Source organism: Juglans microcarpa x Juglans regia, chromosome 7S (genome assembly GCF_004785595.1).
Source record: "Juglans microcarpa x Juglans regia isolate MS1-56 chromosome 7S, Jm3101_v1.0, whole genome shotgun sequence".
In the NCBI taxonomy this organism is placed as follows: Eukaryota; Viridiplantae; Streptophyta; class Magnoliopsida; order Fagales; family Juglandaceae; genus Juglans; species Juglans microcarpa x Juglans regia.
The window spans coordinates 8129672-8155865 of NC_054607.1; the positions used below are offsets into that span (position 1 = coordinate 8129672).

Genomic DNA, 26194 nt, shown 5'->3' on the forward strand with positions numbered 1-26194 from the left:
GTACATACAGATGCAACCAACTCACCAGGAGATGCTTGGAGAATGAGATGAGATGGAAATTTTATGTATAATAATAAGATGGTTTATGAATAGTAGTAAGATAGTTTGAGTTAAGTATTTATTCATGAGTTTTGGAAAAGGAGAGAGAAAAAGTTGAATAAAGAATATTATAAAATTAAAATATTGTTAGAATATAATTTTTTAATATAATTTTTATTTTGAAATTTGAAAAAGTAGAATTAGTTTTTGTTTTTAGTTTAGAAGTTTGAGAAAATTGTAATGATTAGTTTGAAAAAGTTATAATGATTAATTTAAAAGTGTTTATATTCGAATGATGTTTGAGATGAGATGAAAATTGTTTCCAAACATCCCCTAAAAGAGATTACATCAAAAGTGTTATATATCAAGAGTAATCCAAATTATATAAATTTTAACCACAGACTAACCTTTGAATTAAGTCATGTACGGACTCCTTTCATCAAGCTGCTACATATAATTGCTAAATCCCAATTTCTTCTAAGAAAAGTACTATAACCACAAATAGATTATACAAAAATAAACATACAAACTAACATAGTTTCATATAATATATTATATCTATTTTATAATAAAAGTAGTTTTACAATTTAATATACAATATTAAATATGTCAATTTATTAATTTACTTTTGTAACTAAAACAATTATTTTTTCTTTTAATAAAATGGCAATAATGAGAAACTACAAAAGAAAAAAGAAAAAAAGAAAAAGAAAAAATAAAACAAGAAATAGTAGGTCAAACAGGTTTTGATCATAACTATAAGGGTATTTCCCCTTCACTCATAAGCCCACTAGGCACTCGGCTGAGAGTAATGAGTTTCGCACAGATATCCAACCCCAGTGCCCAAACTTGCCTAAGAAGCAACTTGTCTGCAAGGGAAAGTAAGCAATATTAATGGTTGATGGGATAGACAAGCCTGACGCCACTCGGCTGCATCACGCTCATGGGGACTCGCACAGGGTAGAACGGGCACTACAACAAATTTGAGATTTTGGGACGAAATTATTTAGGGACGAAATTTTTTTCATCCTTAAAAGTCATTTTTTGAGACGAAATTTAAATTTCGTCCCAAAAAATTGATGAATTTAGAAAATCGTTCGAACGTCAAAATAACCGTTCGAACAGTATTTTCTGTGACGAATTAAATCGTCTCAAAAAAATTTTTCCTTTCGAAAGTGAAAAAATACGTTCGAACAGTAAAATTTGGCGGATAATTACTTTATTATGGCAGGGAAAGTTCAAAAACGTTCGAACGAGAATTTGTTGTGTTCGAACGAAAAATATTTGGTGGTAAATCCTGGCGGGAAGGTTTCTAAGCCGTTCGAACGGAATATATTTAGTTAGAACATTTCAAGCACCACATTTATACATTCGAAGGTATAATATTAATCTCGGTACGAAACTCAAAATATAAAAAATATATATCATATATACAAATTCATTAATTAATTTTATGTAATTAATTTTAAAATATTTTAATAATTTCTTTTACGTTAAATAAGATTTTTAGTTAAATAAATATTATCAACCACATATATATTAATCGACCAAATAAAGCAAATTATCAAAATGCCATATATATTGTTCATAATTACAACAAAAGAAAATATAAATAAAAGATAAAAACTATTGTGATGCGAGGTCTCTACACACATCCTCGACTGCAGCTAATTGTGTCTCTACTTGTGTCAGTCGAGTACTAACTGTGACCTGAGTTGCATTATTGGCATTAATCACTGTACGTAACTCATTAACCTCTATACGTAACCCAGAGACGGTAGCCATAATCTCTGTACGCAACTCAGATATGGCAGTATGCACTGCATCAATCACTGCTGATGTATGTATGCTGATCTCAGCACGCAATATGTCAGCCATCTCCTCGCGAATATATGTGCGTGATGTCTCATCCTGTGTAGATGTCTCACCAGCCGATACTCCAGTATCTCCCGGCTGCGCATCTCTCTGAATCTCAGCCCTGTCAGGAACAGCCCCATGAAAACGAAATCTAGAGTGTCCCGTACTCCGTGATAGGGTGGTGCTGTTGATCGGTGCCATCGGAAATCGGGAACGCTCGGCAAGTTCGGACACAACCCCGGCATGTAGCAAAAATCGAGTGATGAGGATCCCAAACGGAAGTATATCTGTCGTAATGAACCGTGCCTCTGATCGGATTCTCTCAAATATATAACCAACGAGGTCGATCGGGATGCCACGAGCGACCCGTATCATAAATCTTGCTCGATTCATGCCGACCTCCGTCTTGTGCTGCCGTGGGTCAATATTATTGGCAATGATCAAATTCATAATCTTGAAGAATGAAGATAAATCTGCCTGCCTAATACTCTTGGAGCCATCGTACACTGGAGCATCTGGACCAACAATCAAGTCTCTGATCTCGTGATCAGTAAGTGTATCGATCTCATCTGTGTAATCTAGTCCCTCGTCCTGAGACATAGCTGCATCACCTGAAGGACCAGACTCTCTAGGCGGCAGGTTTGGATAGGCATCAAGAAGCCTAGGAATACCCAGATATACAACAAGTCCGTCTGCTGAAAATATAACAGGAGCTCCTCGGACACAAATCCTATATGCCCCTCCATCGTCTGGGCTAGCAGCACCGAGCTCTTTATAGAACTCAGTAACGATCTCAATGAAAGAAACGAGCTCCATTCCTTCTTCTCGCTGATCTAAGATTGGTACCCAACCACGATCATTGAATACTGATGGGAGGGAATGACCCTCCCATATAAGAGCGACAAAATCAGACAGTTTTACCTGTCGCTCAAGTAAAACGGTCCGCTCTCGAACTGTTTGGATGGAAGGTTCTCCTGATCTACCACGTTTACGGCCCCGATAAGACATTATTATGATCCTGAAATTTTAAAAATAAAATATACATTCAAGATTAGTGATAAAATCTAATTACGACTAAAAGATTTACAAAATTATATACTAATAACAATTTAATAAATTAATTGATAGAACATATAATCAATTAAACGATGAAAACAATTTAATAAGCTAATAAAATGTTAATGGAATGAATTTAATAATTAGCGTTCGAACGTCTAAATATATGGTCGAACGGACAATTAATAACGTTCGACATGTCGATCAAGTTCGAACGTACAGGTTTACCGTTCGAACGGACTGGTTAATACCGTTCGAACGTAAAACAGATCTAACTCGGCCATGGCTGAGTCAACTCAGTGGCCATGAAAATGCTCAAAAATTAATCGATTCCGTGGTTTCTTCGACTAAAAACAAAGTACTCTTCATTTCTAAACATCCTACGATAGATTTATGATGTTCTACGGTAATTATTGATGAAAAAATGTAATTAAAAAAAAAAACAAATAAAACCATAAAATTATAAAATAAACGGTAAAATGAGTTTGAAAATACATACCTTTACTTGGGAGGAAAAGTGATTGACGTATGTGCTGATCACGACGGCAGACGGCGGTGAATGTAGTGCGTTCAAACGTTTTCTCGCTTTTTCAAACGGTGGGGACGGCGGCGTGAGAGAAGGAGCTGCCTGCGATAACTTATACGTGCATAACCGTTCGAACGTTAATAGTTAAAGTTCGAACGTTAATATAAAACCGTTCGACCGTTACTATTTCACGTTCGAACAGAAGTTTTGTAAGTTTATTAAAAAATATATTAAATGTATACTATATTTATATTCCTATAAATTGTTATAATATATATACTATTATAGTAGATTATATATACTGTAATATATATGTAATATTATAATATATATTATGATAATAGAATACTTTAAATGAAAGCATAATAACTTATAAAATATTTTTTTATAGTATAATAGTAATATATCATAATACTTTACTATCAAAGTGTTATATATGAGATATTAATATGTATATAGTACCACATAATAGCATGTAGTGCTATATGGTATGAGTTTATACTTAACTAATATATGTCATATTATATATTCCATTATACTTTACCTACTAAAGTTATATATGACATTATACAACATATATATATATATATATATAGAGTATAGCTTACTAATATACTATCATCTTATAAATTTCTCTACACTTTATTATGTGACCTTAGTATATTTGAGGCTATATATATGTGAGTATATATTACTAATACATATGATCTTAATAATATATATGATAGTATAGGTCACTACATATATGATAATATATATTACTATATATATATACTATATATTTAGTATAGATTACTATATATATGATAGTATATATTACATTATATATGATAGTATATATAACTAATACATATGATGTTATAGTACTTTTCATTTAATGATGAAAAAAGTTATATTTAAACATAAAGGATATGTGTTCGAACGGTACTCGTAAACCGTTCGAACACATATGTTAACGTTTGAACGTAAAAAAACATTCGAACGGACAAGGCAAATGGCGGGAAAACATCTCGCCAAAAAAAGACAGCTGGATTACCGTTCGAACGTAATTTGTTATAGTTCGAACGGATTATTGCAGTGGTGGAAAAATATCCCGCCAATTAAACTATAGTATCATCTAATATGTCTATATATATTAATGTTGTTCTTTTATTCAAAAGGTGTAATGAAAAAAAAATATAAATAAACATTTACAATACCGTTTGAACAGTTAGAAATTAAAGTTTGAACTGTTAATTTTCGAGCGGTAATAAATCAATAACGTTCGAACACATATGTTAACGATCGAACGTGAAAATTAGGAGGGAATTTTCTCCCGCTTAATATTTTCACGTTCGAACGTTTAGTAAATAACCGTTCGAACATGAAATATTCTTCAAAAACACGACAGAACCTCACAATTCTGTTTCTCTCCTCCTGCTGTCGCTCCGTGTGGTCGCCCGAAGATTACCCCTTCGCATATCAGAGGTATTCTTTCTCAAACTAGCCCTTAAGCTCAAAAAAATTGTTCATCTCACTCCATTATTCTCGGATTATTACTTGTAGGATAGTTTGTGATTATTCTCGGATTATTTCCTTTTCATCTTAAAAAATTCAGGTATTTCTTTTAAAATAGAAATGTATGGTTTGAACTTTATATTTTGCAATGTTAGAAAGTTGTATGCTTTGAGATTGTTGTTTGTGTTTGTTAGAGTTTGGGATTAATGGAGTTTTCGGCGTTGTTGAAGGCGACTGGAATCTGGAATGAATACGTTCGAACGGGTTCGGATTACCGTTTGAACGTATTCATTTTGTTCGAACATAGGTTCTCATAGTTCGAACGGATAATGACATTACATTAATAACGTATACAGAATACGTTAGGTTTGGTATGGTTATAAATTATATGTACTACTAAATCATAAATAATTAGGACCAACTACTATTTAATATTGTTAATTCTAAATAAATAAAATTAATATTCAAATTAAACTACTACTAAATCTTTAAATTAAAATAGAAATAGTTAAGATTTAATAATACTTAAATACTTAAAGATAAATTAATAAGTTTAATATTCAAATTAAAATACTACTAAATCTTTAAATTAAAATAGAAATAGATAAGATTTAATAATACTTAAATACTTAAAGATAAATTAATAAAATTAATATTCAAATTAAAATACTACTAAATCTTTAAATTAAAATAGAAATAGTTAAGATTTAATAATACTTAAATACTTAAAGATAAATTAATAAAATTAATATTCAAATTAAAATACTACTAAATCTTTAAATTAAAATAGAAATAGTTAAGATTTAATAATACTTAAATACTTAAAGATAAATTAATAAGTTTAATATTCAAATTAAAATACTACTAAATCTTTAAATTAAAATAGAAATAGATAAGATTTAATAATACTTAAATACTTAAAGATAAATTAATAAAATTAATATTCAAATTAAAATACTACTAAATCTTTAAATTAAAATAGAAATAGTTAAGATTTAATAATACTTAAATACTTAAAGATAAATTAATAAAATTAATATTCAAATTAAAATACTACTAAATCTTTAAATTAAAATAGAAATAGTTAAGATTTAATAATACTTAAATACTTAAAGATAAATTAATAAAATTAATATTCAAATTAAAATACTACTAAATCTTTAAATTAAAATAGAAATAGTTAAGATTTAATAATACTTAAATACTTAAAGATAAATTAATAAAATTAATATTCAAATTAAAATACTACTAAATCTTTAAATTAAAATAGAAATAGTTAAGATTTAATAATACTTAAATACTTAAAGATAAATTAATAAAATTAATATTCAAATTAAAATACTACTAAATCTTTAAATTAAAATAGAAATAGTTAAGATTTAATAATACTTAAATACTTAAATATAAATTAATAAAATTAATATTCAAATTAAAATACTACTAAATCTTTAAATTAAAATATAAATAGTTAAGATTTAATAATTCTTAAATACTTAAATATAAATTAATAAAATTAATATTCAAATTAAAATACTACTAAATCTTTAAATTAAAATATAAATAGTTAAGATTTAATAATACTTAAATACTTAAAGATAAATTAATAAAATTAATATTCAAATTAAAATACTACTAAATCTTTAAATTAAAATATAAATAGTTAAGATTTAATGATACCTACTAATTAAGTTTTTGTGGTATTGTTGTATAAATAATATGTTGTTATTGTTTGACATATATTAGTATATTTTGCATTGTTTGTTCATCAAAATAAACGTTAGACCCGTTCGAGAATTATCAATCCGGATAAATCAGTGTACACCAGATTCTAATTCAAGATTGTTTCTCCGAGGCCTTCGGGTGGCTCTCAGAGGGGCCGGTTCCGACCACCCTCATTGTGGCCATTTGTTTTTTGTTTTTTTTTTTTTTAATCAACATTTTTCTGTTTATTTAATTTTCCTAAGCTCCTTTTTTTTTTCCTTAATTTTAAGCTCCTAATTATTTCCTTCTATGCAAAGCTTATCTAATTATCCTAACCAATGCGCCCATGATTAAAAAACAAAGTTCCAACCAATGCACTCAAATTGGGAAATGCGTACAACCACTCTATCTCATCAACTCCATGATCATGATCATGATCTTATCATTCCTTGTTTGGTCTTTTCAATTCATTGTATATATACCCATCCAAATTATCTTGATCTATCATCTTTAAATATTCCATGGAAAACCTTCTCAAAATCATCAAATCTTCCTAAATTAGCTCCTCATATCCCTTACAAAACTCATGGCAACCTCTCAACACATCAAAATTCCACTCAAGATGATCAAGAGCTTATTCTGGCTACTCGTTTTAGTTCTTACAGTCACATACCCTGCATCTGCTCGAATCCTCGATGAGGACACCGTTGTTCCGGCCACCACACCGGAGCAACCAGATTCAGCTGAAACTGCAACTGTTTCCGGCGTACCTCCTGTGGTAACCGGCAATCCAACTGCAGCAACTAGTACTACTGCCACAGCTGCCGGCACAGATGACCACCATTTGTCATTCTTCATGCACGAAATCCTCGGTGGTTCGAATCCCTCAGCCAAAGCCGTGACTGGGGTTGTCACCAATCCAGCAGTCAACGGTCAAGTCCCCTTCGCCAAGCCAAACGGTGCAGTCATCCCAGTTAATAATGGCGTTCTGGACCAAAACAACAACAACAACAATGGAGTTTTGAACAACAACAACATTCCCTTTCTCACCGGCCTCGGAGGAAATATTCCCAACGTGATCCAAAACAATGGGAACAATAATAACCTGATCAACGGAATTCCGACCGTGAATGGCGCTCAGCTCCCTGCAGGAATGACCCTTCAGAAAGTTATGTTCGGGACACTGACTATCTTTGACGATGAACTGACCGAAGGGCATGAACTTGGGTCAGGTTTGGTTGGGAAGGCACAAGGGTTTTACGTAGCCAGTTCAGAAGATGGAACAAGCCAAACCCTGGCTTTCACCGCCATGTTTGAGAGTGGTGGTTATTCTGATACCCTCAGTTTCTTTGGTGTTCATCGGACTGCTGTCTCGGAATCGCATCTTGCAGTCATGGGAGGCACCGGAAAGTATGTCAATGCTATGGGTTATGCCACGTTAAAGACGTTTCCGGCGACAAACCAGCATGACAGTGATGGAGTCGAGACTCTGCTGCAGATTACTGTGTATCTTACTTACTAGTACTCTGTTTAATTAGATTTAAGTAATTGTCTGTGTTTTGTTTATAAAAAATCTCTCTATATATGAGAGAGATGGATGTTAATTAAAAACAAGATCTTGTGCTTAGTCTTCAAAATTATTGCGGTTTGTAATGCATAAATTTGGGCCTTTATTAAATTAACTATAAGCTTTCTATATCATGTATTAAAAAGAATAAATTGCTAGGTATTCTATGTCAAATTACGATAATATACTATATTATAATTAAAATTGCCTATATAAATACTGATTTTAAGTGACACGTGATCCTATGATAAATTGAGAATAACATATAATATGCATGTGTATGCAGTAACTAATATCTAATAATCACTCATTTGAAAATACATAGGTAATTAATAAACAATTAGCATAATCCAATTTACTTACAAAAAATTTTTTAAAAGAAAAAAAAAAGTATTTTCCCTATGCAATTAACATATATAATTAAAATCACTAAACTTCATCTGAACGAAAAAGAAATTATATAGTATTGTTTTTTTACCGACTACTTCATCACTTTTATTCGAATTTGAGAACTTTAAAGTTTGGTTTAGATAGTGAGTTAAGATGAGATGAGTTGAGATGAAAGTTGAATAAAATATTATTTGAATATTATTTTTTAATACTATTTTTATTTTAGAATTTGAAAAAGTTAAATTGTTTATTATATTTTATGCGAGAATTTATGAAAATTATAATAATGAGATGAGATGAGAAGGGTTGAAAGAGATAAATACATCAAGTGAAACCTATATATAATACTATTTATTAATCCATAATTTTCTAGCATGACGGTGTTTGCTTTCTCTCTCGTTAGATGTCTGAAAAGAGATATAATAGTTACAGTTGTAAGTACATAAATGTTGCATAATCACTTTAAAAAAAGTAAATATATATGAGATCCACATGAAAAAAATTATTTTTTTAATAATAGACTCTACTCTTTTTTAAAATGACTACACGACGCTTGCATACTCTATAACTACATGTAGCATTACTCGTCTGGAAATTGAGTCTCAACTCTCCATGCCCCTAATTCCTAAATATGCATGATGCACCAACCCAAATCGCCAAAATTTTCATCCAAAATGATTCATGGAGAGTTAAAAGCTTATCAAATTAATATTTGGATATAATAAATAGATAATTGGGATTATTGTTGGTTTTTACAGCTACTGATATTCCAAGTTCTGATCGATCGTTTGCCTCCTCAATTGCGTAAGATCACATCATAATAAAGATTCAACAGACAACCGAGATAATGGAGTAGCTAGCTAGCCCCGGCCAACTTACTCTGGAAAACCTGAAATATTGGAGTTAATTACCATCCACCTGTCGTTTGATCATTTGGCCCGTCTTGGGGATGACACGTTGATGCGCCAAAAGTTGCATTCTAAAAAGAGGATTGCTACATTAACCGAAAATGGATTCCGAATAAAGGTCCCAAACAGTATATTTCATTTTTTTATTTTTATTTTTTTAATTATCATAAACATTTTTTTAAAAAGTAAAAAATTTATAATGTCATTAAAAAATACATTTTTAATCACTAAATAAAAAAAAAATCATTCGAGACCCAAATTCAAGACCTATTTTCGAGGCTTAAAGCATTTCTCTTCTAAAAATAAGAATAATTTTCCATACAACATTTCTATCACATTTTTACGATGATGTGGTTTTTTTTAAAAGAAAAATTTTATTTATTATCTTCATACCACACAATGGCAGAACTATAAAGGGGTAGGAGGAGTCATCTTCATACCCCTCCTACCCCTCCCCCCCCAAAGTTTGAAAAAAAAATATATATTAATTTTTTATGATTTAATAGATGCTATTAATCTTATCTTGTGTTGGCCCCCTCTCTAAAAAATTATATTGGCCCCTTCTCTACAAAACTATTTTGATCTTATAGATTAATTACTTATAAGTCCAATTTTAAAAAATTTAATCTAATTTAAAAATAAAATAAATAAAATAAATAAAATACATCTCACATAAAATAAAATGATCTAATAACATGATGACATGTTTTTACCATTAATAAAAATAAAAAAGGAAAGTCGGATGGTTTTCTTCTCATCTGAAAGAAAAATTGTTCTATATCGCATGAAAGGTTCTATGCCGTAGGAAAAATTGTATAGAAATGGAACAAAAAATATTTTATTATAGTTTTAACTTTGCTTGGCCCCCTTAAAACAAATTCTTGGTTCTGCCACTAATACCACATATCACATTATTTTTTATTTTTTATTTTCTTACCAATATGTGATATATGGATGATGACTAGAATAACTCAATTAATTTATGAAGAATAAAAAAAATAATTAAAAAAAATTGTAGTGTGTAGAGATAATGAGTAGCAAAACTCTTTTTAAAAAGTATTATTGAGACAACTCAAATCCATACTCCACTACAACAAGTCAAAAGGAAGTCAACAGCAATACAAAAGCTAGAACATGTCAAGATAAAGATCATAAGAGCAATCCCTAAATCAAATATATCAACTTCCTCAAACTAGTGTGTGAGTAGACTTTGAGTTAAGAGTAGGATTTCATGTACTCAGAAAACCTCCTAATCAGAATCGATATGTAAAACTCAGCAATTGTCTTGCACTCAAACTGTTTGACAATGTGCTTGTTATAAATGTAGAATACAGCAAGCCACCAAAAGGGTGGAAGTTGATTACATCTTTCCTTGAAATTTTCAAGTATGTGTTCGCTTATGATATCTAGAGCCTTTGACTCACGTCACTAACGTCATCCTTGTCTAGTTCCTCTATCATAGCACCACCTTCCTCCTCTCTCATCAATCAACACAATCTTATCACCATGAAATTAACCAGAGATAACTATTTATTCTAGAAAGCTCAACTTGTCTCTGATCTTCGTGGACAAAACCTGGTTGGTTATCTCAACGGCACCATCGCTTTCCAATCATCAACCATCCCAACCCCCACCAATCTAGTTGCCCTAATGGAGAACCCTGCCTTCCTCAACTATATCCAAAAAGATCAAATTATTCTTAGCACAATCATATCCCGCCTCTCCGAAAAGTTCTCTCTCATGTTGCACTACTAACCACATCTCCCAATGTTTGAAAGGCACTCGAAACAATGGTCCTATCCTATTCCCACGCCCCATCGTTAATTTTTGCTCCCGACTCTCCAACCTAGGTTAGATGACAAGAGATTATGGCATGTTCACTGGGGAGTTTGTTGGCAAAGTACTTGATGTCGATACGATGAAGGATGAGGTGGGGCGGGGCGGGGCGGGGCAAATATCTCAGGGTAAAAGATTGAATTGTCTCTTCCCAAGCCTATTGCTCATGGCTGTTTATTAACTCTTTTGGCCGGAAATTATGGGTGCATTTTAAGTATGAGAAACTACCGAAACTTTGTTTCAAGTGTGGTTGGTTAATTCACACAGCTTTTGGTTTTCAAAAAGAAGGTTTGGATGTGGGCAAGGCAGGGGATGATGCTATGCAATTTGGTGCAATGCTACGAGCTGAAACACGTTTTCGAAAAAGTCATCTTTTGCTTCTAATGCTGACAGTATGGATGGGAAGGAGGCAGGTACTCTTGTACTCGGCGAGAAGGTGGGTTTGTGGGTAGCATGAATCATCGTGACATGTCACCGGTGCCGAAAACTAAACCTTTGCAATCTACAGGTGGAGGTGGCAATTATGGTAATAGTGAGATTTATGGATTTCCAATGTTGGTTGCTAAGATAGAATTAAGCTTGGAATTTGAATGTGGAGATAGAGATCAGGGAGTGGATTCCAATTTGGGGCGAAGTGTTGAGAATTTTTCGGCTCCACAATTCCCACCAAATTTTGGTGCCATTGTTATGAATGAAATGAGTGATACTGGGGAGATATTCTGCTTTGATGGGAGTCATACAACAACTGACCCTCTTGTTAGGCCTGTTTATGAGAAAAGGCCCACTATGCAATATCATATATAGTCTCAGTCTCTAACGGCTACAGACTTGTCTACGGTTCCAAGGCTGCAGCAGTTGACAGAGAAAGGAAAGACTCAGGTTCAACTTAACAAGAAGGGAATGCAAAAATGGAAGAGGAGGACTCGTTCTCAAGGTACACCCTCTTCTTCTCTAACTACATTGTCTAGTAAAAAAAAATTTAGTGGATGAGCAAGGGGGTTTGTTATTTGATTTGATGGTCCAAAAGAAAGGTAAACATGGTGTGTCTTCTCATAAGAAATTGGCGGAGGCTGTGTCACAGCCCCGCCAATCATTATAAAAATCTTAAGTTGAAACTGTCGGGGGCCTTGAAAACCCTCGAACAGTTCAAAGCCTTAGCCTTCAAGTTAAGGCAAAAGTTCCTAATATGGTTTTCCTCATGGAAACCAAACTGTGCAATAACCGAGCTTAATGGGTTGTGAAGAAATTTAAATGTGAAGGGTGCATTGTAGTTTATGCTGTTGGCAAAAGTGGTGGACTAATGTTATTATGGAAACAAGATGTTCAAGTTGATTTGTTGAATTTCTCATGCAGACATGTTAATGCCTTCATTACTAATGAAATGAGTGGGACTCAATGGTTGTTGACCTGTTTCTATGGCCACCCCTAGGTTAACCAAAGAAAGATTGGGTTTGATTTGCTAAACTCTTTTAAACTAACTGATTTAGGGTGGTGTATAATTGGGGACTACAATAAAATTTTGACTAATGATGAAAAGGTGGGAGGGAGATCAAGATGTGAGGGGCAGATGCAATCTTTTAGACAAGTTCTATCTAGAGGTTTTCTTTTTTATTTGGGGTAGAAAGGGGACAAATTTACTTGGTCGAACCGACTTTTAGATGCTTCTTTTACTAACGTGAGGCTTGATAGAGTGTTGGCTAATAAAAAATGGATGGACTCCTATAATACTTATCAAGTGGACACTCTTCCTACAATATGTTCAAACCATAGACCACTTCTTCTTAGTTGTGTTTTTACTCGAGCTGTTCAGTTTGTTTCTAGCAACTTTAAGTATGAAATAACATGGAGTAGTGAAGAAGGCTGCAATAATGTACTGGCATTTGAATGGAGGAGAAATATTAGGGGTATGAACCAATTAGCAGCAGTGCAAGCAAAGCTAGAACATTGCAGTAAGGAATTGAAAAAGTGGAGCAGAAACTTAGAGAATGACAGATTAAAGGCTATTAAGGCAAAGTCAGAAGCTATTTCTACATTGCAAAGAGATGAAAAGCCAGGTAATATGCTTGCTTATAAACAGTTACAAAAAGAGATGGAGTTCTTATTGGAGCAAGAAGATTTGAAGTGGAAACAAAGAGTAAAGAGACACTATCTTGAGAAAGGGGATAGAAATACAGCTTTTTATCATGCATGTGTCAACCAAAGAAGGAAGAAAAATACTATCAAGCAAATTCGAGATTGTAATGATTTGTTATTGACTGAGAACAAAGACATTACTCATGGGTTTTGGCAGCACTTTTCTAAGGTTTTTCTGTCAACTCATCCTTCAAGGGAACATATTGATTAGTGTTTAAGGGGAGTTGAACAATAGATTTCTGATGACATAAGACTAAGTCTGGAAGAAGAGTTTCTTAGAGAAGAAGTTGAGTTTTCCCTGCGACAAATGTCTCCTTTTAAGGCTCCTGGACCTTATGGCTTTAGTGCTGGATTTTATCAAGATCATTGGGAGGTTGTTGGAGATGAAGTTTCAAAAGCTGTGTTGGAATATTTTAGCAGTGGCACTATGCCTACAGCTCTTAATCACACACACATTGCTTTGGTTCCTAAGGTACATTCTCCTACTTCTATGCATGAATTTAGACCAATTAGCTTATGTAATGTCTTGTTTAAGCTAATTTCCAAAGTCTTAGCTAATAGAATGAATAAGGTGTTGTCCAAGATCATTTCTTGGAATCAAAGTGCCTTTATACCTAGTAGGCTTATAATAGATAACATTATGGTTGCCTATGAGCTTTTACATACCATGCAGTTAAGTCAAAAAAGTAAGTTGGGCAGTATGGCAATCAAGCTAGACATGTTTAAAGCCTATGATATAGTGTAATTGGATTATTTAGAGGCTATATTGCTTAAGTTGGGGTTTGATGCAAGATGGACCAGCTTAATTATGACTTGTGTCAAAATTGTGAGTTACTCAATCAAGGTCAATGGGATACTACGGGATACCATTATGCCTTCAAGAGGATTACGTCAGGGTGATCCTTTGTCTCTATATTTGTTTCTCATTTGTGCTGAGGGGTTGAGTTCCTTATTTCAACAAGCTGATAATAATGGAGTAATAAGGGGGTAGCAGCTTCAAGAGGTGGTATGAGAGTTAATCATCTTCTTTTTGCAGATGACTCTGTCATATTCTGTAGAGCGAGGCAAGAAGAATGGATGAATGTGCTTCTGGTCAGGTCCTTAATAAATAGAAGACCTTTATACTATTTAGTAGAAATACTGACCTAGATGCACAAGAATTAATTACTCAGTCCTCTCATGGTGTGGTGTGTGGGAATTATAACAAGTATTTGGGCTTGCCAATTGTGGTTGGGAGATCAAAATACAATACTTTTCGAGGTTTAAAAGAGAAAATATGGAGAAAAATTTGCTGCTGGAAATCTGTGTTGCTTTCTAATGTTGGTAAAGAGATTTTAATTAAAAGTGTGCTTCAAGCAATTCCAGAATATAATATGAGTGTTTTTAAGCTGCCACATGTTTTGTTAAAAGAGATAGAAGCTATGATATCTCAATTTTGGTGGAATCATAACAAATCTGTGAAAAGAGTTCATTGGAAAAGCTAGGAGATGTTAGGCCAAGTGAAAAACAAAGGAGGACTTGGTTTCAAGAGCTTAATCAGTTTTAACAAAGCTTTGTTAGCAAAGCAATTATGGAGGCTTTTGCAAGAATCTTCCTCTTAGAATAACAGATTTTCAAACATAAGTACTTTAAAAACTGTCACCTATTTGAGTCTAAGATTGGATCTTCTCCTTCTCACATTCGGAGAAGTATTTGGTCTTCTTTAGACTTAGTAAAGGTAGGATCTGTGTGGAGGGTAGGAAATAATGAGAACATTAAGATTTGGCATTATAAGTGGCTTCCTAAACCCTCTACTTATATGATACAAACCACTATGAACTATTTAAACTGTGATGCTAAAGTTGCAGATTTGATTAATAAAGGAAAACATGAATGGAAGACAGATTTGATAGAGGCAGTGTTCAACAAAGATAATGCTCAGTTAATCTGCAGTTTACCAGTAAGTCTTAGGGATGTTGATGACAGGCTTATATGGGTAAAATCTCCAAAAAAGGTCTTCACTGTTAATAGTGCCTACTTCGAGGAGACTGAAATGCAAAGACAGGCTCGAGGTTAGACTTCAAGTGCTTCTGTTGATGATATTCAGTGGAAGAAAATTTGGCAATTACAGATCCCTGGTAAGGTGAAGCAATTTTATGGAAGGCCCTTCAAGATATCTTACCTACAAAAAGTATATTGCTAAGGAAACAAATTGTTGTATATGGATTATGTCCTGTTTGCACCAGAGCTGAGGATACAGTTTTGCATGTTCTTTGGACATGTCTTACTACAGTAGATGTATGGGGGATACAAAAAGTCCTGTCAAGAAGTGGCATACAGATTATGAGGATTTCATTGCTCTATGGAAAGATCTACTTAAGAAGTTAGAAGGGCAGCAGGTGGATTATATTGTTGTTGTATTTCATAAATTATGGAATCGAAGAAACATATGAGTGTTTGATCGAAAGTTTCAAAGTCCAGTTGTTCTTTATAAGTCTACAATGGCTGATGTTGATGTGTTCAAAGAGGTAATTCAATCTAAGAGGTAGCAGCTTTCAGCTACATCAGTTCAGTCACCAACAGATGACAGAGTTCTTTGGGCACCAACTTTGGATCCCTTCTGCAAGGTTAACTTTGATGCTGCATATGCTATAGAAAACAGTTCTACGGGAATTGGTGTAATCCTAAGAGATAGTAGAAGGGATGCATAGATTGTATTGGCTGCTCCTAGATCACATGTTCTTTCTGTGTTTCATGCAGAATGCTATGCCTTGTTACATGCTATGCAGCTTTGTCTGGAGTTGGGGATTCATCATGTTATTTTTTAAGGTGATGCTAAATTAGTAATTGATAGCATAAGTGACAACACTGTAGATTGCTCTTGGATTAGTAATTTGATTGAGAATATTCAGCTCATTATGTCAAGGCAACCAAATTAGAAATTAGTGTTTGTTAAAAGATAGGGGAATAAAATAGCACATCTTGCTGCACAATTAGAAAAAGGTCTAGTTTCTGAATCTGTGTGGCTTATGGACGGACCATGGGAGGTTTTATCTATTATTTTGAGAGACAAAGTTTATATTACTTCTTCATAATTAAAGAAATTTCTTTCATTTCAAATAAATAAATAAATAAATTATAATCTTATATTTTTTCGAAAAGAATCACATGATCAAATATATATATATATATATATTTTTGTTACAGTTTTACAATATTGCCTGCTGTGTTCAAAATTCAAATTCAATTCCCATGTTAATGCAATGTGCGGACTCGGAGTAGTGCCAAATAGAAACGATGGATGGAGTAGTGCCAAATAGAAACGATGGCCAATTCCAAATCAGCACAAACTCAAATTCCTAGAATCATATACGCAACAAAACCCTAAAATCCCCCCCCCCCCCCCCCCCCCCCCCCCCAAATCTTAATCTCTCTCTCTATCTCTTTCTTCCCCACTCACCATTCATGTCGATCTGCAGTTGATTGAGGCAAGCTCCTTAACTTTTGTTTGGTCTTGAGCCAATTCAGTGATTTCAAGGCCAAAGTTGTATATAATTAGTAGGCATTTCACCGATGGTAGTTGACTGACAAAGTTTTATTTTATTTTTTTTTATCAATTTTCTGGAATTTAAGAAACTCAAGAATCTGCATTTGATAATTGCACTATAAGCTCTGAAGAAAAGAACTAAAGTCTTGAATTCTATTTCAGTGACCATTTCGATTAAGGTACTTAAATGAAGTATTTCAATACCAATATGTTCTAGTCATGTCCTGTTTCTGGATACTTATTGTTGAAATCAAGGTTTCAAGTTTCATATAATTATATATCTATATATTGATTTTGATGATAATAAATGAATTCAAGTATGAAGGAGTCTCAACCTCAAGTTGTCTGCACTATGTAGCCAAACACATTAACGAATCAAGCATGAGCAAAAAAGGAAACAAGCATAAAAATAAAACTCTCAGAGTAATTTTGTACATATCTTAAAAAAATTTGAAATTGGATTAAATCTCAAAAAGAATCTTTTCTCATAAAGCATAAATTGTATTTTCCACATGTTCATGATATATTTGAAAATTAAAAGTTTGAAATTTAATTTTTTGAAATATGATTGCTTGTCATCTTTCACATGTGCATGACATGATTAAAAGCTTGAATTTTAAAAATTTGAAAGATGATTGATTGTCATATTTCACATGCGCATGTTTTGTTTGAAAATTTTGAAAATTGATTGATGCTCATTTTGACATATGCAAAAGGTAGATGCTTTTGTTTGAAAATTTTGAAAAGTAAATAATGCTCATTTTGTCATATGCGAAAAGTAGAAGATTTGATTTGAAAATTTTAAAAAGTGAATGATGTTGTATTTGACAATTGTAAAAATGAGAAACCTTTATTTGAGAATTCTGAAAATTAGTGGTGTTTCTTTTTAACATGTGAATCTTTTTAAATTTGAAAATGTAGACTTATATGCCTATAAATAGCTCAATTGAGATCTTAAAATTTACAATAAGAGCATACACACATTAATTGCAAGCTTTACAACATTCATTCAAAACTTTCATTTTCTCTTCTCTAAGCACTGAGTCTTAACCCTTGTTCATTTTGAGAGAGATATAGTTTTGTACTGTATTGTTTTCATTTAACTCATTGGGGAGTGTTCTCTGATAACTTATCCACTATCAGCTTTTGTATCAGTAAAAGAGTGTATATAACCCTTGTGTGTGTAGAAGTTGTTCTACACAGGAAATAGTTGAATTACCAGGTGTAAGGTAATTGTAAGTGTAGTGGGTGTTCTACACGGATTTTTTGTAGCAGTATTGTCCAAAGATATAATAAGTTTTTATCTCCGCTTGAAAGATGTTGAATAGTGAATTTGGAAATGCTCAAGGGGTAGCTTGAGGCGAGGACGCAGGCAGTGGGATTGAACCTTGTTAAAATACTGAGTTTGATTCTCTCTTACTCTTACTCTTACTCTTTATATTTACTGAGACTTTGTATTTTGTTTATATTTTATATTGTATATTTGGTTTATAATTTTCAATTTTTAAATACAACACAATTCACCCCTACTTGTGTTAGTTATTTGGGCACCTGTGTGTGTGTGTGTGTATATATATATATATATATATATATATAATTCATCGTCTATATAAAAAAATTTATATATGTACTTCATATTGAATATGATAAAAAAATAATTAATAATCTTTCAATGAATCGTTTATCTTTAATGCCTTTAATTTCAGTACTTGCCCACAATGTATTACACCATAGTGTTTTTCAATTAAAACCACATAGATATTAAAGGCAACATATAAAAGCAATATGTTATAACTAATACTAGCCTTTATAATCAGTAGAATCCACGCTAAAAAAGAGAGAGAAATCCTTAGAACCAATTAGGCTTTCTACCACAACAATCTTGTGGATGCACTGCATCAGATTAAAATAAAATTTGCCATTTTGCTATCCCTTCTGGTTTTCCCTTTCGCACCCGAATAGTTTGCCCTTCCCCTCTCGCACGGAACCCAGCCTTGGCACCCCCCCCCCCCCCCCCCCCCAGCCTTGGCACCCCCTCTTGCATGGAACACATCCCAACGAAATCATAACAGAACCCTCCTCTCATGCAGGTACCTTTGCTCCCCCTCTCACATGGTTGCTTTCACACAGCTTCGTCTCCTCTCACAACACAGAGGCTAACGCCCCTTCATTCAATGACCCACTCTGTCTATCTCCAAGACGAGGACGAAGGACTGCTACCTCCAAGTAATAACAACATGAGTGAGAGCGTACTTGACTATAGAGGGATTATCTTTCAAAATTTGTGTCAAGACCAACTGAGGAGTTTATGAGAACCGAAGAGTGATGATTCGAACTCTCTCTAGAAAGGGCGGATTTTACAGCTAAAAAATTTGAAACAATGAAGTTCAGATGTTGCAAATCTCTTGAGAATCAAACTGGCACCATGACTTGGGTTTATACTGCTTCATGCAAAATCTTTTGACTAATGCTATGTGGATTGATTTGGTGGATAATGGGTTGATGGATTGAAAGGAATGAAATTGAAAGTAGTTGCTTCATGTGAGTTTATTTATTTATTTAATGTATCCAGACTGAGTGGTTGGGATTTGGGAATCTTATAGGAGAAACCCCAAATACCAGACAGAATGAAAATAAATGAGAGAGACCATTTTTCCTATTTCATTTTCACCTCAATCTTTGCTTTGCTTTTTCTTGTTGTTTATGGTTTGCTTGTTGATTTTGCTGCTGCTATTTCCTTTCAAACTCCTTTGTTTGTTTCACATTGTCCAACATTCTTTTGCATCTGTATTGCTATGAGAGGGGGGTGCGAAAGGGCATTCCAGCCTTCACAAAATTTCCAAACCAAGAAAGCTATATGCTTTGCTGCTCCTTTAGAGGTAAGGTGTGGTTAGGAGGATTCGATGAAAGAGGGAGAGGGGAAGGGAATTTTTTCACTTTTTTAACAACGTTTTTAGCATTCCTTTTCTTCTCTAGTAGTTTTTTATTCTAATTTTTTCTTTCTTTCTTTGTCAGTGAAAGTGAAGTGGTCGGGGATGATGGTGATGGTGGACTGGTGGAGGTGGAGTGCTAGCGGATGAAGGACTGCTTGACAGTGAAACTGGAAGCAGAGCTCGGTTCCTATCGTGAAGCACCCTCTAGTTTCCTATCTCTTGTTTGCCATTTTCTTTCCCATGTGAACGAGTGTAACTTGAGCTTGGTGTAAATTCTGAGGTGGCATCATGTAAGTGGAAGGCTGTTATTTGAAGAAAAATGGCACGACCATTTAGAAGCAGTTTTGAATGAGAAAAAAGACATTAGTGATAAAATAGAGTAAATTTAATATAAAGTAGAATTAGAAATGTGTGTGTGTGTGTGTGAGTGTGTGTGAGAGAGAGAGAGAGAGAGAGAGAGAGATTTTACTATAGAGTCTTGAGGATTGGATGAGTAGTTGATTGGCAGATAGAAGGAAGAAAATAAATAAAAGCGGTCAGGATTATAAAAGGTAAGTCTACATCAAATTGTAGGGGTGGGCAGCGGGGCCCCGCCCCCGCATGGCGGGGCGGGCAACCCAGCTCCGCATTTAGGGCACCTAGCGGGGGCGGGTGGCGGGGAGGGCCCAACCCAGCCCCGCCCCAGCCCCAGCCCCTATTTATATATATATATATTATATACATATATATAAACATAAATATATATTTATATTTTACAAATTGTGTATATATAAATATATATTACAATTTGTTAGATTTGTTCACAAAATATACATTGACAAATTTAAAAACTACATAGTTTAAAAATTAATATACTACAATTTACACAAAATATGCACTAGTAAATTTAAAAATTACTTAGTTTTTAAATTATAGACATATTTTCAAAATTTAAATTTATAATTTGGATCTAAAAATGTATTTTTAATTACTTTTATATTTATAAATAATTTTTAAATCAAATAAATATAGTATTTTTTTAAGTAAAAAGAGGAGGGGCCGATTGGGAATCCGCCCTGCACCCCACCCCCGCATCCCCGGGGCGGGGGACGGGGATGAAAACCCTACCCCCCGCCCCATGCTGGGTGGGGTGCGGGCTGCTACCCGCCCCGTAGCACCCTTATCAAATTGTCCAAACTTTTTAAATAAATTTATAAACAGACATACTGCAAAAATTCGGGCCAAAATGCAAATTCTGGGCTGAAATTTTAAAATTGGGCTGTAAGGGTCCGAAACATTTTGATATGACCAAAATTTTGGGTGGAACGAAACACACTATACATACATAAGTACTAGTTATTGTTCCTGATTCGGCGGTTATGGAATGAAATTAAAAGTAACATTGCATTGTGAGCCTTCATCTATATGTATTTTATCATTAAGTATTTTAGCAATGGGAGAAGGTTGCCATCAATTTCCGTTAGCCTGTTTAGAATTTTAGGAATTTCTATGATGAATATATCAAAGTTTTGAATACCATTTCGGTGATTGTTTCGGTTAAAATACTAGAATGGAATATTTCGATACCTGTACCCTTTTTGGATACCATTTCGGGATAATCTATATATAGATAAATTAATTATATACGTGTTGATGTCGTGTTTCGCATACCTTTGAGTCAGGCTCCAACAACTTAGGTCTTCACAATGGACCCCGCAAAGAGAGAAATGTGCGTAGCTTTGAGAGGGCGGCCTGGGGGCTGGAGAAGCCTCCGATGCCAAAGTCAGTAAATGTTTTTAGAGTGTAGTATATAAGTAAGAAAGCTTAAAAGTCAGAGAGAGTATCCTCGCGCTTAGGATTGGTTATTTATACTAAAATTTCAGTGAGTGGACCAAGCCTGTCGCTATGATATCTAGAGTCTTCGTACTTTCATTTGTTAGAATCTTTAAATGTGGCGTGGTCATGCGATAATTCCATTAATGTGGCATGTCGCCTGGGCAACAGAGCTATTAAATGCGGCGTGATTCTCCAGCCTTCTCCCCTTGGTCTGCTTTTCCCTTGGTCCGTTCATGCTTTCTCTATTAGCAGATCGACGATCATCTGCACGTTGCGCCTACTACGTGAGAGGGCACTCAATGACTAGACGTTATCCGAGAAACCTCATACCAACGAGTCCTGACGAGTTCCATCTCCTGTTGCACCGTCACTCCCACAGGTCGTGTACATGGGATCCTCTTAGTAGGCTGGATCTGTGTCCTTCCATCCTGGGCCAAGCTTAACTGGGCCTTCTGAGCCTCGGGTAGGGGGAAAATCCCCCACACAATATGTATAAATTTTATTTCAAAATAACATCAATGCAAGTCTTAAAAAGTTAAAATACGTATTTATAAAACTCAATAATATTTTTAAATTTTCAATCCAACTATTAAAAAAAATAATCACTCATCTTCATCATGAAAAATAGAGTAGAAATTTGATTTTTAGTTCTCGAGAAAAGGGGATTAAAAAAAGTTAATAAAATAGTATTCAAATGTGAGAATTAGAGTGAAAATTATGAAAATATACTAAAAATATAAAAATATAAAATTTTGGCCGATATACTGAAAACTAACCGTATTGACCAAATGTACCGAAATGATCGATATTTAATCCGGTACAAAATACATATATCTTCCGTGCCGATTACTAGTCCGAAATTGTAAATACCGACTGCACTAGCTGATATGGAACGGTATTTAAAACTTTTGGAATATATACCCATGTCTGAATGCATAAACCTCTCAAAGGCGTTTTCTTAGGCTGGGCAATTTTTTAGTAGTAAGCAAATTGCTAACATGACAACACGTACGTCTACGCAATTTTGGTCATATGCTTTTTGTAGAGCTTTATACAGATCGACTATAAATTTATCTAGAACTTGGGGCTAATCACAGCGATGTTTAAAGTTTCATTGCATCTTTCCATTCTCGGCATTTCTAAACCCCAAAACTTGGATCCATCCCCAAGCTGTGTGCGTGAATCTTTGAAAAGAAGTGATCAAGGTAGATAGATTTGAAATGAGAAATGTTTTAACTATAAAAAGATTTCATAGTAAATATATAAACTATTAGCATAATTTAATATGATACATTAGATTGTAAATTTATTTTTATTATATAATAAATTTAATATATCATATGAAACTATATTAAATTGTGAAACTATATTGAAACTATATTCAATATAAAATATAATAAATAATTTAATTTTTTTAAATTTTTAAATAATAATAATATTAAAAAATAATATTTTATCATCCCAACTCAAATCAACTCAAATTTCAACCAAAAAAACGCAGCCTAAAATTCGGTGGTACGCGGGTGTGAATCTTTGAAGTGAAGTCAACCTGCAAGTTTCGATGCGAAAGAACGATTTTAAGGTTGGGTTTTGCAGTACTGTCCACCATATATGACTAATTGCCGTGGAGTGTCCCGCACGTAAACATGATTTCTTTTTCAACAATCTGAACAGCTTGAAACCTTGGAAATAATTTGAATGAGACAATGAACTGAATTTGACCCCTTACCGTTAAATAACACAGAACTTGCATGCAGCTGGCAGAAAGGAAACTCAACGATCTCAACCCATTTGCTTGATGCATGGTTCATGAATGCTTGCCTTTTTCTTTTCTTTTTTCATAAGATCAGTTCCCATTTTATGTCACTCTTGTACGTCTCTTTCAAGTTTCTAATTTTGGGTCATGGACAACAATCTACAGCTGCGGCGGCCGCGTTACTTCGCAAACTTGAAATTGTCTGGAAGAGAGGCTGATGGAAATAAAATTAAAGCAATTACTTGCGACTTTCGCTTGACTAATTACCAATCATTAAACGTCGTCGAACGTACGTAACTCCATACATCAGCACTATCGAAACATTAACCCAACGGCCAAACTGAATTCGTATAGCGTGACGCACACCGACAAACGCACTCAAAAGTCAACAATTTCGAGTGATCTATAAATATCCAAATCCCACACTCTTTCCTCGGTAAATCTCCAACAAATTAGCAGATCACGCCTGAACCAACAAGAAACAGGATTCCTCTCTTATTCTTCTTAATTTGCAGCTGATCTCATATTCTTCCTAAAACCTGTTCCTGAAGATTCAGAATCATTATTGAGAGATTACATATACTGTAGGAAATTATGCCGAGAAAAGGAATGAGGAGCATTTTCTTCAGGTCTTCGTCCCCATCTAGAACAAGTATCCCACCTTCATCACCGAGCCTCAGATTCTCTGAATCGTTAATGGAGGACAACATCGAAATCGTGGAGTCTCTCCTTAATAAGTGGGATTCTGACTTCTCCACCTACGCCAAAATCACCTCCCTTTTCCACGGCGACCGCGCCGTGGCCAAACAGTACCTACACTCCGTCAAAGGCTTGCAGTCCGCCATGCAATACTTGGTTACCCAGAACGCTACCTCCGACAAGCTTGTTAAGGCTCAGAACTTGATGGAAAGGGCTATGAAGAGGTTGGAGAAGGAGTTCTACCAGATTTTGTCGGTTAATAGGGATCAGCTCGATCCGGAATCGGTTTCCATCCGCTCTTCCAGATCCTCGGCGTCGAGGTCGAGTATTTCGGACTTGGAGGACAACGAGTTGGAGGACGAGTTTCGAGTTGCCGGAGAGTCGATCTCTGAGGTGGAGCGAGTCTCGGTGGCTGCCATGGCGGACTTGAAATCCATTGCGGACTGTATGATCTCCGCCGGTTATGGGAAAGAGTGCGTGAAAATCTACAAAATAATACGCAAGTCGATTATAGATGAGGCCTTGTATCATCTTGGGGTTGAGGAGTTGAGTCTCTCGCAGGTGAAGAAGATGGATTGGGAGGTGCTGGAGCTGAAGATCGGGAACTGGCTGAAAGCTGTAAAAATTGGCGTGAAAACTCTCTTCTATGGAGAGAGGATTCTCTTGGATCACGTGCTTTCGGCTTCCGTAGCAATCAAAGAATCGTGCTTCGCTGAGATTTTAAGAGAGAGCGCGATGAGCTTGTTTGGATTCCCGGAACTCGTGGCAAAGTGCAAAAAATCTCCCGAGAAAATATTCCGCACGCTGGACTTGTACGAAGCTATCTCTGATCTCTGGCCGGAGATCGAATCAATTTTCTCGTACGAATCAACCTCAGTAATCCGATCACAGGCCATCAGTTCTCTGATCAACCTCGGCGATTCGGTGCGAACGATGCTAATGGACTTCGAAAAGGCCATACTGAAGGACTCGTCGAGGACTACTGTCTCTGGCGGTGGAGTACACCCTCTCACGCGCTACGTTATGAACTACATCTGCTTCCTCGCCGATTACAGCGGGGTGCTAGCCGACATTGTCGCTGACTGGCCTTTAGTATTACAGTCGCCGTTACCGGAATCCTACTTCGCGAGTCCAGGTCCCGACGATAGTCCGATTTCCGTCCGAATAGCGTGGCTGATCCTTGTCCTCCTCTGCAAGCTTGACGGCAAAGCCGAGCTCTACAAGGACTCTGCGCTCTCGCACCTTTTCCTGGTAAACAACCTCCAATACGTCGTCGTTAAGGTGCGCACATCGAACCTAAAACTTTTTCTTGGTGAGGATTGGGCTATGAAGCACGAATCAAAAGTCAAACAGTATGCTTCGAACTACGAGCGGATCGGTTGGAGCAGAGTGTTCGAGTCATTACCGGAAAATCCAACGACCGAGATTTCGCCGGAGCAAGCGAAGGTCTGTTTGAAGAGATTCAACACGGCGTTCGGTGAGGCGTACAGGAAACAAAAATCGTGGGTAGTTACCAACCCGAAACTCCGGGACGAGATCAAAGTTTCGGTGGCGAAGAAGCTTGGATCGGTGTATCGGAGATTTTATGACAGGTATCAGTTTAGGTTTGGGTCGGATGCATTGGTCAAGTATGCCCCTGATGATTTGGAAAACCACTTGTCGGATCTGTTGTACGGGAGCGGGGGTGCAGGGAGTGTTTCGTCATCTTTCTCCTCGTCCCATTCGCGTGGTCGGCTAAGCCGTTGAGATTTGCGCAGTTGTTGCCATGACCAAGCGTTTGGTGTTTTGAGGCACTCTGTTTTTTGTGAACAGAACACAGAACAGCACGTGGTTCATTTCTACTTGCTAAACGAGAATTATAAATTTTTAGATTGGCCATTGTGTTGTTCATTTGTGTAAATAATTATATACACAGAACAGCACGTGGTTCATTTGTGTATATATATTTTTTCATT

At 34.9% G+C, this 26194-nt stretch overlaps 2 protein-coding genes and 1 long non-coding RNA gene across 3 annotated transcripts; all 3 read left to right on the forward strand.

Annotated features, from left to right (window-relative positions):
- Nucleotides 1-221: 221 nt before the first annotated feature.
- LOC121240673 lies at nucleotides 222-19576 on the forward strand. Its single transcript, XR_005935585.1, has 3 exons — nucleotides 222-233; nucleotides 3623-3635; nucleotides 19423-19576. It is a non-coding gene; the product is annotated as an uncharacterized LOC121240673 (long non-coding RNA).
- Nucleotides 7217-8198, forward strand: LOC121240672 (dirigent protein 25). The gene has a single exon (XM_041138166.1). It carries the CDS (start codon nucleotides 7263-7265, stop codon nucleotides 8196-8198), a length of 936 nt encoding a protein of 311 aa, XP_040994100.1. The 5' UTR covers nucleotides 7217-7262.
- Nucleotides 19577-23956: 4380 nt separating the features above from the next.
- Nucleotides 23957-26110, forward strand: LOC121240674 (exocyst complex component EXO70H1-like). The gene has a single exon (XM_041138167.1). The coding sequence runs from the start codon at nucleotides 24135-24137 to the stop codon at nucleotides 25983-25985; it is 1851 nt and encodes a 616-aa protein (XP_040994101.1). The 5' UTR covers nucleotides 23957-24134; the 3' UTR covers nucleotides 25986-26110.
- Nucleotides 26111-26194: the final 84 nt, after the last annotated feature.

Bases quoted from the DNA above. Each gene is read 5' to 3' on its own strand.
- LOC121240672 (XM_041138166.1), top strand. From the start codon at position 7,263: ATGGCAACCTCTCAACACATCAAAATTCCACTCAAGATGATCAAGAGC.
- LOC121240674 (XM_041138167.1), top strand. From the start codon at position 24,135: ATGCCGAGAAAAGGAATGAGGAGCATTTTCTTCAGGTCTTCGTCCCCA.